Source organism: Notothenia rossii (assembly GCF_949606895.1).
Source record: "Notothenia rossii genome assembly, chromosome: 2".
In the NCBI taxonomy this organism is placed as follows: Eukaryota; Metazoa; Chordata; class Actinopteri; order Perciformes; family Nototheniidae; genus Notothenia; species Notothenia rossii.
The window spans coordinates 86,234,512-86,246,717 of NC_136904.1; the positions used below are offsets into that span (position 1 = coordinate 86,234,512).

The 12,206-nt window shown below is 36.5% G+C and overlaps 3 protein-coding genes across 6 annotated transcripts; 2 read left to right on the forward strand and 1 right to left on the reverse strand.

Annotated features, from left to right (window-relative positions):
- Positions 1 to 802: 802 nt before the first annotated feature.
- txndc9 (thioredoxin domain containing 9) lies at positions 803 to 4,017 on the forward strand. Its single transcript, XM_079665324.1, has 5 exons — positions 803 to 899; positions 2,488 to 2,684; positions 3,162 to 3,280; positions 3,485 to 3,739; positions 3,853 to 4,017. Exons 2-5 carry the CDS (start codon positions 2,511 to 2,513, stop codon positions 3,965 to 3,967), a joined length of 663 nt encoding a protein of 220 aa, XP_079521450.1. The 5' UTR covers positions 803 to 899; positions 2,488 to 2,510; the 3' UTR covers positions 3,968 to 4,017.
- Positions 4,018 to 5,031: 1,014 nt separating this feature from the next.
- On the reverse strand, positions 5,032 to 7,807 carry mrpl30 (mitochondrial ribosomal protein L30). The gene is made up of 5 exons (XM_079665325.1): positions 7,463 to 7,807; positions 6,727 to 6,813; positions 6,231 to 6,377; positions 5,967 to 6,040; positions 5,032 to 5,409 (listed from the first exon to the last, which is right to left on the reverse strand). The coding sequence occupies exons 1-5, from the start codon at positions 7,496 to 7,498 to the stop codon at positions 5,277 to 5,279; spliced, it is 477 nt and encodes a 158-aa protein (XP_079521451.1). The 5' UTR covers positions 7,499 to 7,807; the 3' UTR covers positions 5,032 to 5,276.
- A 282-nt stretch (positions 7,808 to 8,089) lies between these two features.
- On the forward strand, positions 8,090 to 11,743 carry mitd1 (MIT, microtubule interacting and transport, domain containing 1). Of its 4 annotated transcripts, none has more exons than XM_079665321.1 (7): positions 8,090 to 8,609; positions 9,339 to 9,443; positions 9,683 to 9,819; positions 10,424 to 10,474; positions 10,804 to 10,919; positions 11,095 to 11,155; positions 11,253 to 11,743. In XM_079665321.1, exons 1-7 carry the CDS (start codon positions 8,465 to 8,467, stop codon positions 11,346 to 11,348), a joined length of 711 nt encoding a protein of 236 aa, XP_079521447.1. In that variant the 5' UTR covers positions 8,090 to 8,464; the 3' UTR covers positions 11,349 to 11,743. The 4 variants fall into 4 exon arrangements, with proteins under 4 accessions (XP_079521447.1, XP_079521448.1, XP_079521446.1 ...); XM_079665322.1 differs by having other exon boundaries at positions 8,091 to 8,609; positions 10,807 to 10,919; XM_079665320.1 differs by having other exon boundaries at positions 8,093 to 8,609; positions 10,424 to 10,510; positions 10,807 to 10,919.
- The last annotated feature ends 463 nt before the right edge of the window (positions 11,744 to 12,206 follow it).

A 12,206-nucleotide genomic window follows, 5' to 3' on the forward strand; every position in this document is an offset into this window, starting at 1 on the left:
ATTATGACTTTTTATCTCATTATTTAGACTTTTTATCATAATTATGACTTTTTATCTCATTATTTCGACTTTTTATCTCATTATGACTTTTTATCTCATTATTTCGACTTTTTATCTCATAATTTCGACTTTTTATCTCATAATTATAACTTTTTATCTCATTATTTTGACTTTTTATCTCATAATTTCGACTTTTTATCTCATTATTTCGACTTTTTATCTCATAATTTCGACTTTTTTTATCTCATAATTATGACTTTTCATGGGGATTTAATTTTTTCAAGTGGCGGAAATGGGCTTCCATAGGTTTCCAACCATGACTGTCGGTTCTTAAAATATTATTTGAAAATGGTGATTTTACAAATTAAAAATATGAACAAATGGCTAGTCTTGAACAACAAGGCTATCCTCTTCTTGCAGGCATGAAATCCACTAATTTGAAAACATGCAGAATTGTTTATGTTAGAGCCAATAAACACATTTAACAGTCAATAATGTCCCTTAACAATCACCTTCTTATCGACATTATGTTTTGCATATTTGCAAGATTTTTATTTTTGTATCGTTATGGTGGCCAATATATAATAGTTTTTTTTCCATTATTGAATGTAAACATTTATCAGTATTAATAATACAATTTTAATGTTGCGTCTTCGAACAACTATCAACAAAATGTAGCTTTGTTGATAATTTATTTTAAAATTAGGAGTTCAAATAGATAAGCGTAAAGCATGTTTAAACTATAGATAATTGCAAATATAATACAAATACATAGCTTTATTAAAAAAGTGTTATTTTATGCTATGAAATGCACGGATCCGGTCAACCGGATATGGAGTAACGTCATATCCTCAGCAACCATTCGCATTTCGTGCAACTGAAGTATCAGCTCTGATCAGGTAACCGATCATTTAACAGCATTAAGGTTATGAATTAGCACACTTTTATTAACACAACACATAATTGACTTATTCTATCTTACCCCCGTGTGAAGTGTTTTCTGATATCCATGTGAGTGTGTAAAGCTATCAAACTCATGGCCAACGGTAGCTAGCTTAGCATTCTAACACACGCATTTGTCTGGGTTTTTTGTTAATGACTGGCAGAAAATATCCACTTGTTAGCTTCATTCATCGATTGACAGACGTGTTATAAATAGCTGCACAGTAAGCTAAAGCAAAAAAATGTCGCGGAAATGGACAAACTGTACCAAGTTTGTAATGAAGCTCACGTAGGTCTATTGGGAATAACCAAGCGACCAAAAGAAGGTGTGCCCAGTAGTCACAAAGGGTCGAACAGTATAGTATATTCGACAGGTTTCTAATTGGTTAAAATGACCAGCAGTTATTTAAGTGGCGACCATAATAACAGCTGTTTGAATTCTCTGGATATCAAGGAAATGACCCTCAATGCTTCACTTCTTATATACTCAAGCTCAAGGTTCAATGCAATGTTCTCTTTATACATCCATGGTGCAATGGACCACTGTCTATGTAGGTAGCAGCATTTAACGAGAAGCAACGTTCTGTCGTCTATGGCATCTGCTACCGTTGTTTGATAAAATGTCAACAACTTTCTTAGAGTTTATTTGAGTCTGGAAAGGATATGTTACCTGGATTACATTTGCCATTGTTGCTTACATATTTTCTATTTGTTATAACGTGTGTAAAGATTCAAAGGCTTTATTGTCATATGCACAGCAGCTATAGTTTAAGTATGACAATGAAAATCTTAAATTAGACTAAGATGAGCTAAAAACTGAATATATAGTAAAAAAATAATAAAAATACTGTTTATAGTCACAATAAATATGTGAAATGCAAACAGATGAATGCTTTAAGTCATGAATGCATTTCACAGAGCCCAGGGGTGTGTTCATAAAGCATTCATCTGTTAAAGCATTGTTGGCACAGATATTTTATGTAGGTATTTGAATCGTTTACATGGAAAATGATCAAACTAAACTATACATAAAACACTGTGACTTTAGGTATATTGTTTCTCCTCAATGACTGGTGGACAGTAAAGTTACATTACATGCTGCGTTGCTCATGTTAGGGCATTTGACAAGCAGGCATTTATTACAGTTGATTAGATACACCTAGCTGAATCACTGGCTTGCTAAAAACTTCAACTACATGATGGTTCCTATGTTCACTTTTTGTTTAGTCATTCAACAGTATGTCCAACGGGTTGTAGTCAGTGAAGATAGACTCAATATTAGAAGCAGACTTCAGTGTAGCAAAATGCTATTCAACATCCTCACAAACAGCCCCGAAAACAACCTTAAAGATTTAACAACACGAAACAGAGTGTGCAGTTTCCTGTGTGTTTTCAAAGGGAAAATAGTTTGCTTCTTTTGTGTCACTAAGGCACGTCGTAGGCCGGTATGGACAGGAGAAATGTCATCTGTTGTCTTGTTGTTTATTTGTTTCTGTCCTCCTGTCTCGGCTTACACTATCTGTTCTTTTCCCTCCCTACATTCAGAGAGAGATCCACACAGAGCAACCATGGCCCACCAATCGATGGACATCCTGTCAAAGGTTCTGGAGCAGACCGCCAAGGTGGTGGAGGAGAAGTTGGATGCACAGATGAGCAAACTGAATGACATTGATGAAGATGATTTGGAGAGACTGAAGGAGAGGCGGTTAGAGGCGCTTAAGAAAGCCCAGAAACAGAAGCAGGTATGTTTTTCTAAGGGCAGACAAACTAAACCTATGTTGTGTATATATATCATGCCAAATGTTTCCAAAAAGCCTTGAGAAATCCAAATGTCAGGGTGACGGTGGTTGTAGAATATGTATAAGTTGTGTGGACTTGTGAGAAAGACATTGTTGGATAATCAGAAATCAGTGAAACATGTTTTTTCACAGAGACTTTATTAAACTGTTGTTTGTCATCAGTTTTATTCAGAGCCCTTCAAGCCTCAGAATCTCCCCTTCTTTATTTGAAAGATTTGGAAAAGTACTTGAGCTTTTCATAAAGACCAGGTTGGGAAGCATTGTGTTTTTTTGTTGTTAAACTAACTTTTGTTTTGGAGTTGATGTAAACAGCAGGATTATATATGGATCTTATATCGGGGGGGGGGGGGAAGCTTGAATGCGAAAGCCAGTCATTATATTTCATTGTTCTGCTCCTCACCGTAGTATTCTTGTTTGAAGGAGTGGTTGAATAAAGGCCACGGAGAGTACAGAGAGATCTCCAGTGAGAAAGACTTTTTCGGCGAGGTCAAAGACAGCAAGAACGTCGTCTGCCACTTCTACAAAGGCTCCACCTTCAGGTCAGTCCATCGCTGGAGTATATGTACATCAATGAAGTGACAGAGGTGTACCATTTTGAAGATGTTTTTTCTAGTTTTATTTTGACCATTCAATTGGTTCAGCGATAACTTCTCTTTAATGTCAGGTCTCCTCTTTGTTTTAAATGTCAGTAACTTTTGTGCGTTGTCATCCGGCTGTTAAATTCTTCTGTCCCCTACATGTAGGTGTAAGATCCTCGACAAACACTTGACCATCTTGGCAAAGAAGCACGTTGAGACCAAATTCATCACACTGAACGTGGATAAGGCCCCGTTTCTGACAGACAGGCTGCGGATCAAAGTTATTCCCACCATGTGCCTGCTTATCGACGGAAAAACAAAGGACTATGTGGTGGGATTCAGCGACTTGGGAAACACTGACGAGTTTTCCACAGAGATGCTGGAGTGGAGACTCGGCTGTGCGGATGTGATCAACTACAGGTGAGATACCACCTTCAGCTAGCATGCGTTATAGCTGCAGAATCAAAGTTATGAGTGGATAAAAAAAACATACGCGTCCTTCTCTTAACTTCATCCTTTTCTCCTGTTGTCAGTGGCAACCTGATGGAGCCTCCTACAGGACCGGTGAGGTCGGGCACTAAGTTCACAAAGGTGGAGAAGAAAACCATCCGAGGGCGAACCTACGACTCAGACTCAGATTCTGACTGAAAAGCTCCGACTCTCATCCTGTTTCTCTCTTAATAAACATTCTGCTTTTACTTTTCCTGTCCTCTCCGTGACTTAACCTTTTATTCAGGTTTTGCATATTTTTACTTCTATCGTGTCTCATAATGTTTTCCATGAAATGTTTTTTTTTTTTTTTTTTACGAATTGCCTTCCATGTTTGAATAACATCAACATGACAAACATGCCTTTTTAATAACATGGAAACTTCTAGCTGACACAGAAAGCTTCACTGAGCCAACCATTGATCCAATACCTCCCACGTGTTGATTTTCTCAGTGACTGAAACCTTGAAGCTTCCTCATGAATTGCAGGCTTTCTCTTTCACATTGTTCTGATTCTCTGTGAGTCTGACATTAGAACGGAAAACATGATGCAGAATTACATAGATAATGAAAAGCGTCAGAAAACATTTACTTGTAGCAGGAGTTCGACTTGACTAATGCGGACTTAATAAAAATATGACTTAAAAATGTCCGCCTCTGGAATTTTGTTATTGTATGTGTGAGAAACTGATAAAGCAAATTGTAGCACACTAAGTTAGTATTATGGGTAAAACCCCTACTAAAACATGATCCTTCAATTCCCATAATGCATTGCAATGTACCTCGTTTGACTACTCTTCCCTGGAAAAGATGAATGCAGGGAGTATAACCCTTTAGTGTGATTCAGGAGTCTTCCATTATTCTGGCTGATCAGAGCTCAACTCGGATTATAGTTGGTTTGGGATAACTGAGAATTACACGTCACTAAACTGAAATTACCAATAACAATATAAATGTACGTAAATAGAACCGTCTTAACACGAGCAACAGGACAGTGATGCATGAAAAACAGCCATTGCGTACCAATGCCATACTAGACTTTTTTTAAATATGTTTTTTTCTAAACTCCCAAAGAAAATCAAGGAGATTCTCACAACTGGATCAATACACAATATTGTAAACACCTGTGAGAGGACCCTTGAGCTGAAACTTGATCTAAACATTTCCAGCAGGTGAGAAATAACTTTCTCTTTCTGTGAAATACAATCAAAAAGGAAACCTGCATTTCATTTCAAAAGGCTTTTAATTTATGTGTTTTAACAATTCATGTTTACTTTAGAATTTGAACCATCATCTGTAGCTTTATACTTGCAATATTTAGATAGACATTTGAGTAAATACAAAAACCGTTTAAACCATATTCCTTTTGCTCATTGTGGTGAAACCAGAACAGGAAGCTATGGAGCAAAAGATATTTCATGATATTTTGGAACAATTGAACTTTGAATGAACACGATGTGGAAGCGGAGCTAGGATTTGAGAGCTTTGGGGTCTGCAGGCTGGAGGAGGCGGTGGACGATCAGCTCTCCTTTGGTGTTGATGTAAGTGTCTCCCATGTCCTGCTCAGCTGGCAGGCCGTAGGGCGTCTTCAGAGGCTGGATCCTGAAGGACCAGAGGAGAGGGGGTCAAGAAACAGGGTCTTAAGATCCAGACAAATGGCTTTAATAACTGATTCAAAATGGTTCTTATATTGCTTCAAATTCAAACACTTTTTAGGGTAAAATGCAGAGACTGATTTCATCGTTACATGTCAATTGTGATTAAGGAAATTAAGTTGAAAGATTAGCAGCAACATTGAGTGTTTACTTTGTTTATTTCATAAGCTGTTTTACATTTATGTTGAATATTTAAGCTGTATCTTAACCTCTCCTCAAAGAACCCGATTGTTCCATTACAAATATAGAAAGTGTTTTTAAATTACATGAGCGATTGTGGATGAAATACCATTAAGTCGAGAATCAAGCATTTTTCAAACAGTATACCAACTTCAAGTATACAATCCTAACCATTCAAATTAACATTTAACATTTATAATTTTCAAACTGTACAAACCTTGGATATGAATCTACTTGTCTTACGTCCTCACATTTTATTTAGCTGTAAGCTTCAATGATGAGCAGAGCCTTGAGTTTTAGACAGATATATTACATTTCTCTTACCTCACAAGATGTTTGATAAATTTCAGTTGGTTGTTGACTGCAGGTGTGTTTTTGTGAATGACAGGTGTATGAGCCTAAAGAGAGAGAACAGAGTCAGTGCAACAAATCCTTACAAAGGGTCTTTACTGCTCTCCAAGGTTCAAGCAGACACTGTCTGGTTCCTAGAGAGGTGCTGATTTATTGTTTTAATACGAATTCCCAAATCTCTTGTGTTCTACAAAACATTTCCCTCATTTTTTTAACAGATGAAAACAAAGGCTTCACCTTTTGGAGACCCAGGTATTTCACGAGGTCTTTCTCCCAGTACGGTCGTCTCATGGTACTCTTGACTCGTGTCACGATGTGCAGTTTGTGAGGTTGTTCTGGATCTCCTCCATATCGGTCGTGCTCTTTTGATCTCTCTTCAAAAATCTGTGAAGGAAAACACAAGTGAGCTGAAGTGATGCTTTGTTCATTATGAAGAATAAGGCATCATGATATATTTAAATATCTGGATTATTCTGTCAGGGGGTCCCGGAGGTAGAAATGTAATATTAGGTACTTAATTCTACCTTACGTAATTTACAAATATTAACCAAAATTAGTCAGGTATTAAAATGAATTGAAAACAAAGCCTCTCTGCAAGACAGGGCCAAATGTTAGGGTGATGGAATGGATCCATCTTAGTTGAGATTATACTTAAATGGTACACATTCCTAAACAAATAAGCAATGTATTAAAAATCATTCTGCAAAACTCTGATGTTCGATCTGATTCTTACCTCTTTGGGGACTCTTGCTTTGGTGAATTTGCTGCGTGCCGGTACAAATAATGGGCAACGCGGCAAAAGTGTAGCTTCTGTCAGGAGCTGTAAACAAACACAAAATTAAAGCAGACCGTAATAATGTGGCTGAGGATAAAAGGCTCATTTCTTTCCTGATATAGGAGCACACATATAGAGTGATGAGACTATATCAATTTGTCAACCAATGAGCTTACTGTTTGGATAAGTAGCTGCTATATACATTTATTCATTATATTAAATGTAGCTTCTACCACATGTTACATTTAATTTATTTTATAAATACTGCTGCTGCTCCTTTTCTACCCAAATGTGTACTGCAAATAAATTGTAATAACTTTTAATAAGTATTTTAAATGTTATAAGAATGCCCTTTTTGTAATAGTGCTTTATTATAATTTTTTTCCTATCTTTTTTATCTAAATCTTCCATCTAATTTTGCTGAAACAATTTAAAAGTCCCCTCTGTGGGACAAATAGGACGAATAAAGGAATTCTGATTTGGCTGCTAGAGTTGAAAAAATATATTGAACAAAACTTATATATTGTGAAACTCTGGATTTTTGACCACATTTACTATATATCAAGAGAAAGAACATTTCAATAGAACACAACCTGACAGTATCAACATTGAGAGGTACTGATTTTAAAGTAAAGAAAGCATTAAGGTAAGGTCAGTTTGAAACATTAGAAATACTGCAAGATGTTCTTCTTACCTTCAATGAGCTCAAACCACGACAGACCCCCGACATCTTTAATTCGGTAACCTTAGTGACAGTGTTAGTGACGGTTAAGTTGACAGCCACTAGTTAGTTAAACTACTGTGGTGCACGCCAAGGTTAATGTTACCGTGCAGCCCTGCTAAACGCAGAGTAGACCAAACGATAATGAACGCGACGGATGAAAACGTAACTAATTTCACATTATATTCACTGAATTCAAACCGACGACATTGATTCAAGAGCTGAAGAAGAACAGCAAACGGTAAGTCACGTTGTTGTCATGACAGTTATGTCTTCCATCGATATCTACACCGGAAGCTTCGAGGAGTTACATTGAAACTACGCCGACGAAGCGAATGTTCCCCGATCAAAGTTCCTACAGTTATTTGTATTACTATAATTATATAACTAAAACAGTTTTCATTTGATATCCTTTAAATCCCCTTTTTGGTTTAATGTCATTTTCAGATTATTAGAGTAATATAACAATTTTTTGTGATAAATTCAAACTATTTAAAAATACATTAATAATAAATTGTCAAATTAAACAGGATACATGTGGGCAAATAAAAGTAAGGCAAAAAACAGGATAACAACAACATAACTTAAAATAACAAAGTAACATATTCCTCTATGTATTTCAATGAATATTGGAAGATACAATCCCTAGATAGTCTTAGGAAAGTTTTAATTGTACTTCACATACAATTATAACGATAAACGATTTACATTTTTACAAGATCAGTTTAAAATACAGTTGCGTAGTCGTATTTAATTGCAGTATTTTGATAAAGCTGCACACATCTAAACACCATTATTATGGACCATTATTCCACCATGATGTTTCTCCGGGAACTATTTTTGTGGCGCACCTGTGTAGCTCTCAAGTTGGGACGGTTGTACCGCTTCCTTTGGAGACTTTTCTGACATTTTAAAAGCATGAATCCACTTTTAGTTTTCGAGTAACTGTGGAAAACACGAAGGATAAACAGAATAATGAGCCAGAATCACGTGTCAGGGATGGAGAGCTCCGCCATCTCCGTCTTGAAGAGAGCCGTGGAGCTGGACCACAGCGGCCGCTTCCAAGAGTCTCTGGTCTGTTACCAGGAGGGCATCCAGCTGCTCATGGACGTGCTGAAAGGTGCTTTATTATTATTATTCATAACATTAAATCCAATGTAAAGGAAAGTATTGACTGCAGCACGGTCCTACAGGGTTAGGAGCCCGGAGTGTTAGGGGGACAAGAGAGAGCTACCAACCAGGAAGAGAATCAAAATGACCAACAAACTAAATCAGAATCATATTTATTGGCCTAGTTTGTGTACCTATACAATGATTTTGACTTTTATTTGGCATCTCTTGGTAAACTTATACAGGAATTATTAAGACAGTAAAGGACAACAAAGCTGGAAGAAAACAATTAGATACTATACAAGTGTGTTAGGCAAAAAATTACTACACATACACCGAATCAACAACCAAGAGGGGCTGAATGACCCCAATGAGACACAAAAACTACTACAAAGTGAATATATATTATCACAGTGGAACAGACGACCCCAAAGAGACACAAATGGACTACATAGAGACTCAAAACAACCACAAAGTGACTCAAAAAGACTACACATGGACACATAATGACTACAAAATGACACAAGACAACTATAAGTGACTTAATATACAAAAGGAACGACAAAAAGAGACACACAAACTATAACGTCTTTATGTCCTTCTCATATGTAGTGTTGGGGCCTTTTGTGTATTTAACCCAGGGGCCCATTGTCTTAATATCTTAATGAGTACAGTAGAGGTAATGTAGCATGGAAAAGACATAAATAACCATTTCTTCTTGTTTTCTCTCCCCTGACAGCCTCTGTGAAAGATGAATCAAAGCGAGGTCACTACAGGGAGAGGATAAAGGGCTACATGGACCGAGCAGAGCAGATCAAATCTCATGTGAACCAGCTGAAAGAAGGTAGGAAACAAAACCGCTGAAACACAAATGAAAGTGCTGTAAAGTCTATTGACCACCATGTTTTTTGATAATTGCATTTAACAGAAATGCATTTAGGAATATATGAACCCTGCTCTACAAACAGCTATAATGTCAGGGAATTGTTAAAGTTATGTCTTATTGACAATGCATTCATATTTGAGCGGTAAATAGCATTGGGTTATCTGTGCCATCTGTAACTGCCTATATTCTCCTGTCAGATGGGAAATACCACGAGCAGATCAGGATATCAGAGGACGCGACAGGTCACAGCTACGAGTCTCTGTTCAAGCCCTACATGAGCAGCTTCCTCACCGAGGTCTGGGTGGAAGACCCTTACATACGGCACATACACCAAGTGAGATCTCACGTTACTTTATTTTCGTTTGCCTTTGTTTATTTGCGTTTATTCAAGGGATGCAACTTCTGATTTTTCATTCTACACATGATCTTTAAGTCATTTAATTTGTACAGCGTTGGATTAATAACCACTTTAAGGAAAGCATCTGCACGACAGCCCAAAAAACTACATACTGACTGTATGGCATTAATAAGATTAACTTTGTTTATGTAAATACTCAGTGCCAAAATAATATGATATAATAAGGGCCTTAGGGTTGGTTAGGGCTTAGGATGTGTTAATAGGGTTAAAAATAGCTATGAGCAATTATTCAATAGGATAATCTATCGTCTTGTTATGCAATTGTACTGTTATCATTTCAATCAAAACTTATATTAATTTCACACAGACAGTGGTGTATACAAATTCTCCACCAGTATTTAGTATTATTAACCTACATCCCACAAAATACTTAAACTGTTCCTAAAATTAATTACATTTTGAATTTTCAAAGAATGATATATTTTGTAAATTATTATTATATTATATATCATTGTGTATCTTCATATTGAATTGATTAACACTGCAGTTTAATCTCAAAGTAAAACTGCTTCCCTTTCAGCTGTACAACTTCCTGCGGTTCTGTGAGATGCTGCTCAAAGCGCCCTGCAAGGTGAAGAAGGTCCATCTGCTCACCTCCCAGGACGAGGTCGGTTCTGAAACAAATATGGTCGCACAAAGTGTAGTCAATGAATGGCAGTCATTGGCCCTTTTCCAACATAATCACATGACTTGGCTCAGTAGCAGAGGTCTAAATAAATAAATGAATGCTAGACAGATTCCTCTTACCGTTTTGATTTGTGATAAGTCATGATTTATGTCTGTAATGAATGTTTTCAGCAACGCCTGTGCTCCTCCCACGTTGACAGTCAGTCAAAACAGTTTGTATAGGTGTCTGGGTCCCTTTGTGCTGTTGTTTTAATACCATTTTGTCCCGTCCAGCAGGCGGATAGCGGGCAGCAGCTCGGCGCTCTCTCTGAGATCAAAGAGAGTCTGAGCGCTCAGGGAGTGACTCTGGATCTGCAGTACTCCTCCACCATACACGACAGGGAGATCAGGTGCATTTCAAGGATTTTACACATTAAAAAATCACATGATAAGCTAAGAATAGTTTTCAATTTGCAATATCTAAAAAACAATATTTTTAGGATTTCTTTTCACGTAAGCACCCTACTCTCTATGATTGCTGCTTTATCCTCTGGTTGTAAACAAAAACATATTTGTTTTTTTTAGGTTTGACAATGGTTGGATCATCAAGATAGGCAGAGGGTTGGATTACTTCAAAAGACCTAAGGTGAGACGTGATTAAAGTTTATATGAATCCTTTTCTTTAAATGGCAATTTTTCAGAATCACATCGCTGACTTGTTGTGAATCTTTCTTATCCTCCAGGGTCGATTCTCTATCGGTTATTGTGACTACGACCTCCGGCAGTGCCACGAGACCAGCGTAGATATTTTTCACACCAAACACACAAAAACACTATGAGATTCAAACATCTTAAAAACAGTTTTTCTATCTTAATTTACTCACCTGCCCAAAAGACACATCTGCTGTGGGTTTGGAGTTGCCTTAAATACTTGTGATGTGATCGGCCTTATGGAGCCATTTTGATCAGGTTTCACAAAATGCTTTTGTCACACTGACATGTCTTTAATTCTGTACGATCATGTATGATTATCACAGACTTGTGCTGTCAAATGTTGCCAAATACTTTGTTTTCGTGTTAACATATTATTTTCTTTAAAGGGTTCTTTTCTGGTTCTTTTCTTTACATTTTAAAAAAACTTTTAATTCTTCTATTACCAAATGTTTTTTTAAGAATGTCATACTGCCATCTGGTGGAACAGGTCAATTAAAACTGCTTTTATAATTATTTTAAATGGTCTTTGTTTTATTATTTTAATCATGATCAAGCTTTAAAGTAACTGTATTTAAAGTATATCACATTTAAAATATATTCATACATATCAAAAAAGTATCTTGATTACCACAAACCTGATTAAGCTTCAGCAGTTTATTCAGTTCAAATAATTAATTCAGTTTGTGTGTCGAAAGTCAAACTTGATCTAAGAGTTTGTATTCATTTATTATTGAACAAACACTAAATACACAAGTAACACAAAAACACAGCATATATCAGTAGGCCTACGAATCTAAATAATCAAATCTAAAGACATTAATGATTTATTTAGATATTATTCGTATCGCAATACGTCTTTTAAAATAATGGTGCATGGGAGATTATGAGTTTGAGTTGGCTCGGATGTCATAGAAAGGTTGCATTATTCAGACTACTATTGGACTTCTCTTCCATGTTCGTGAACTATTTACTAGGTCAAGAAT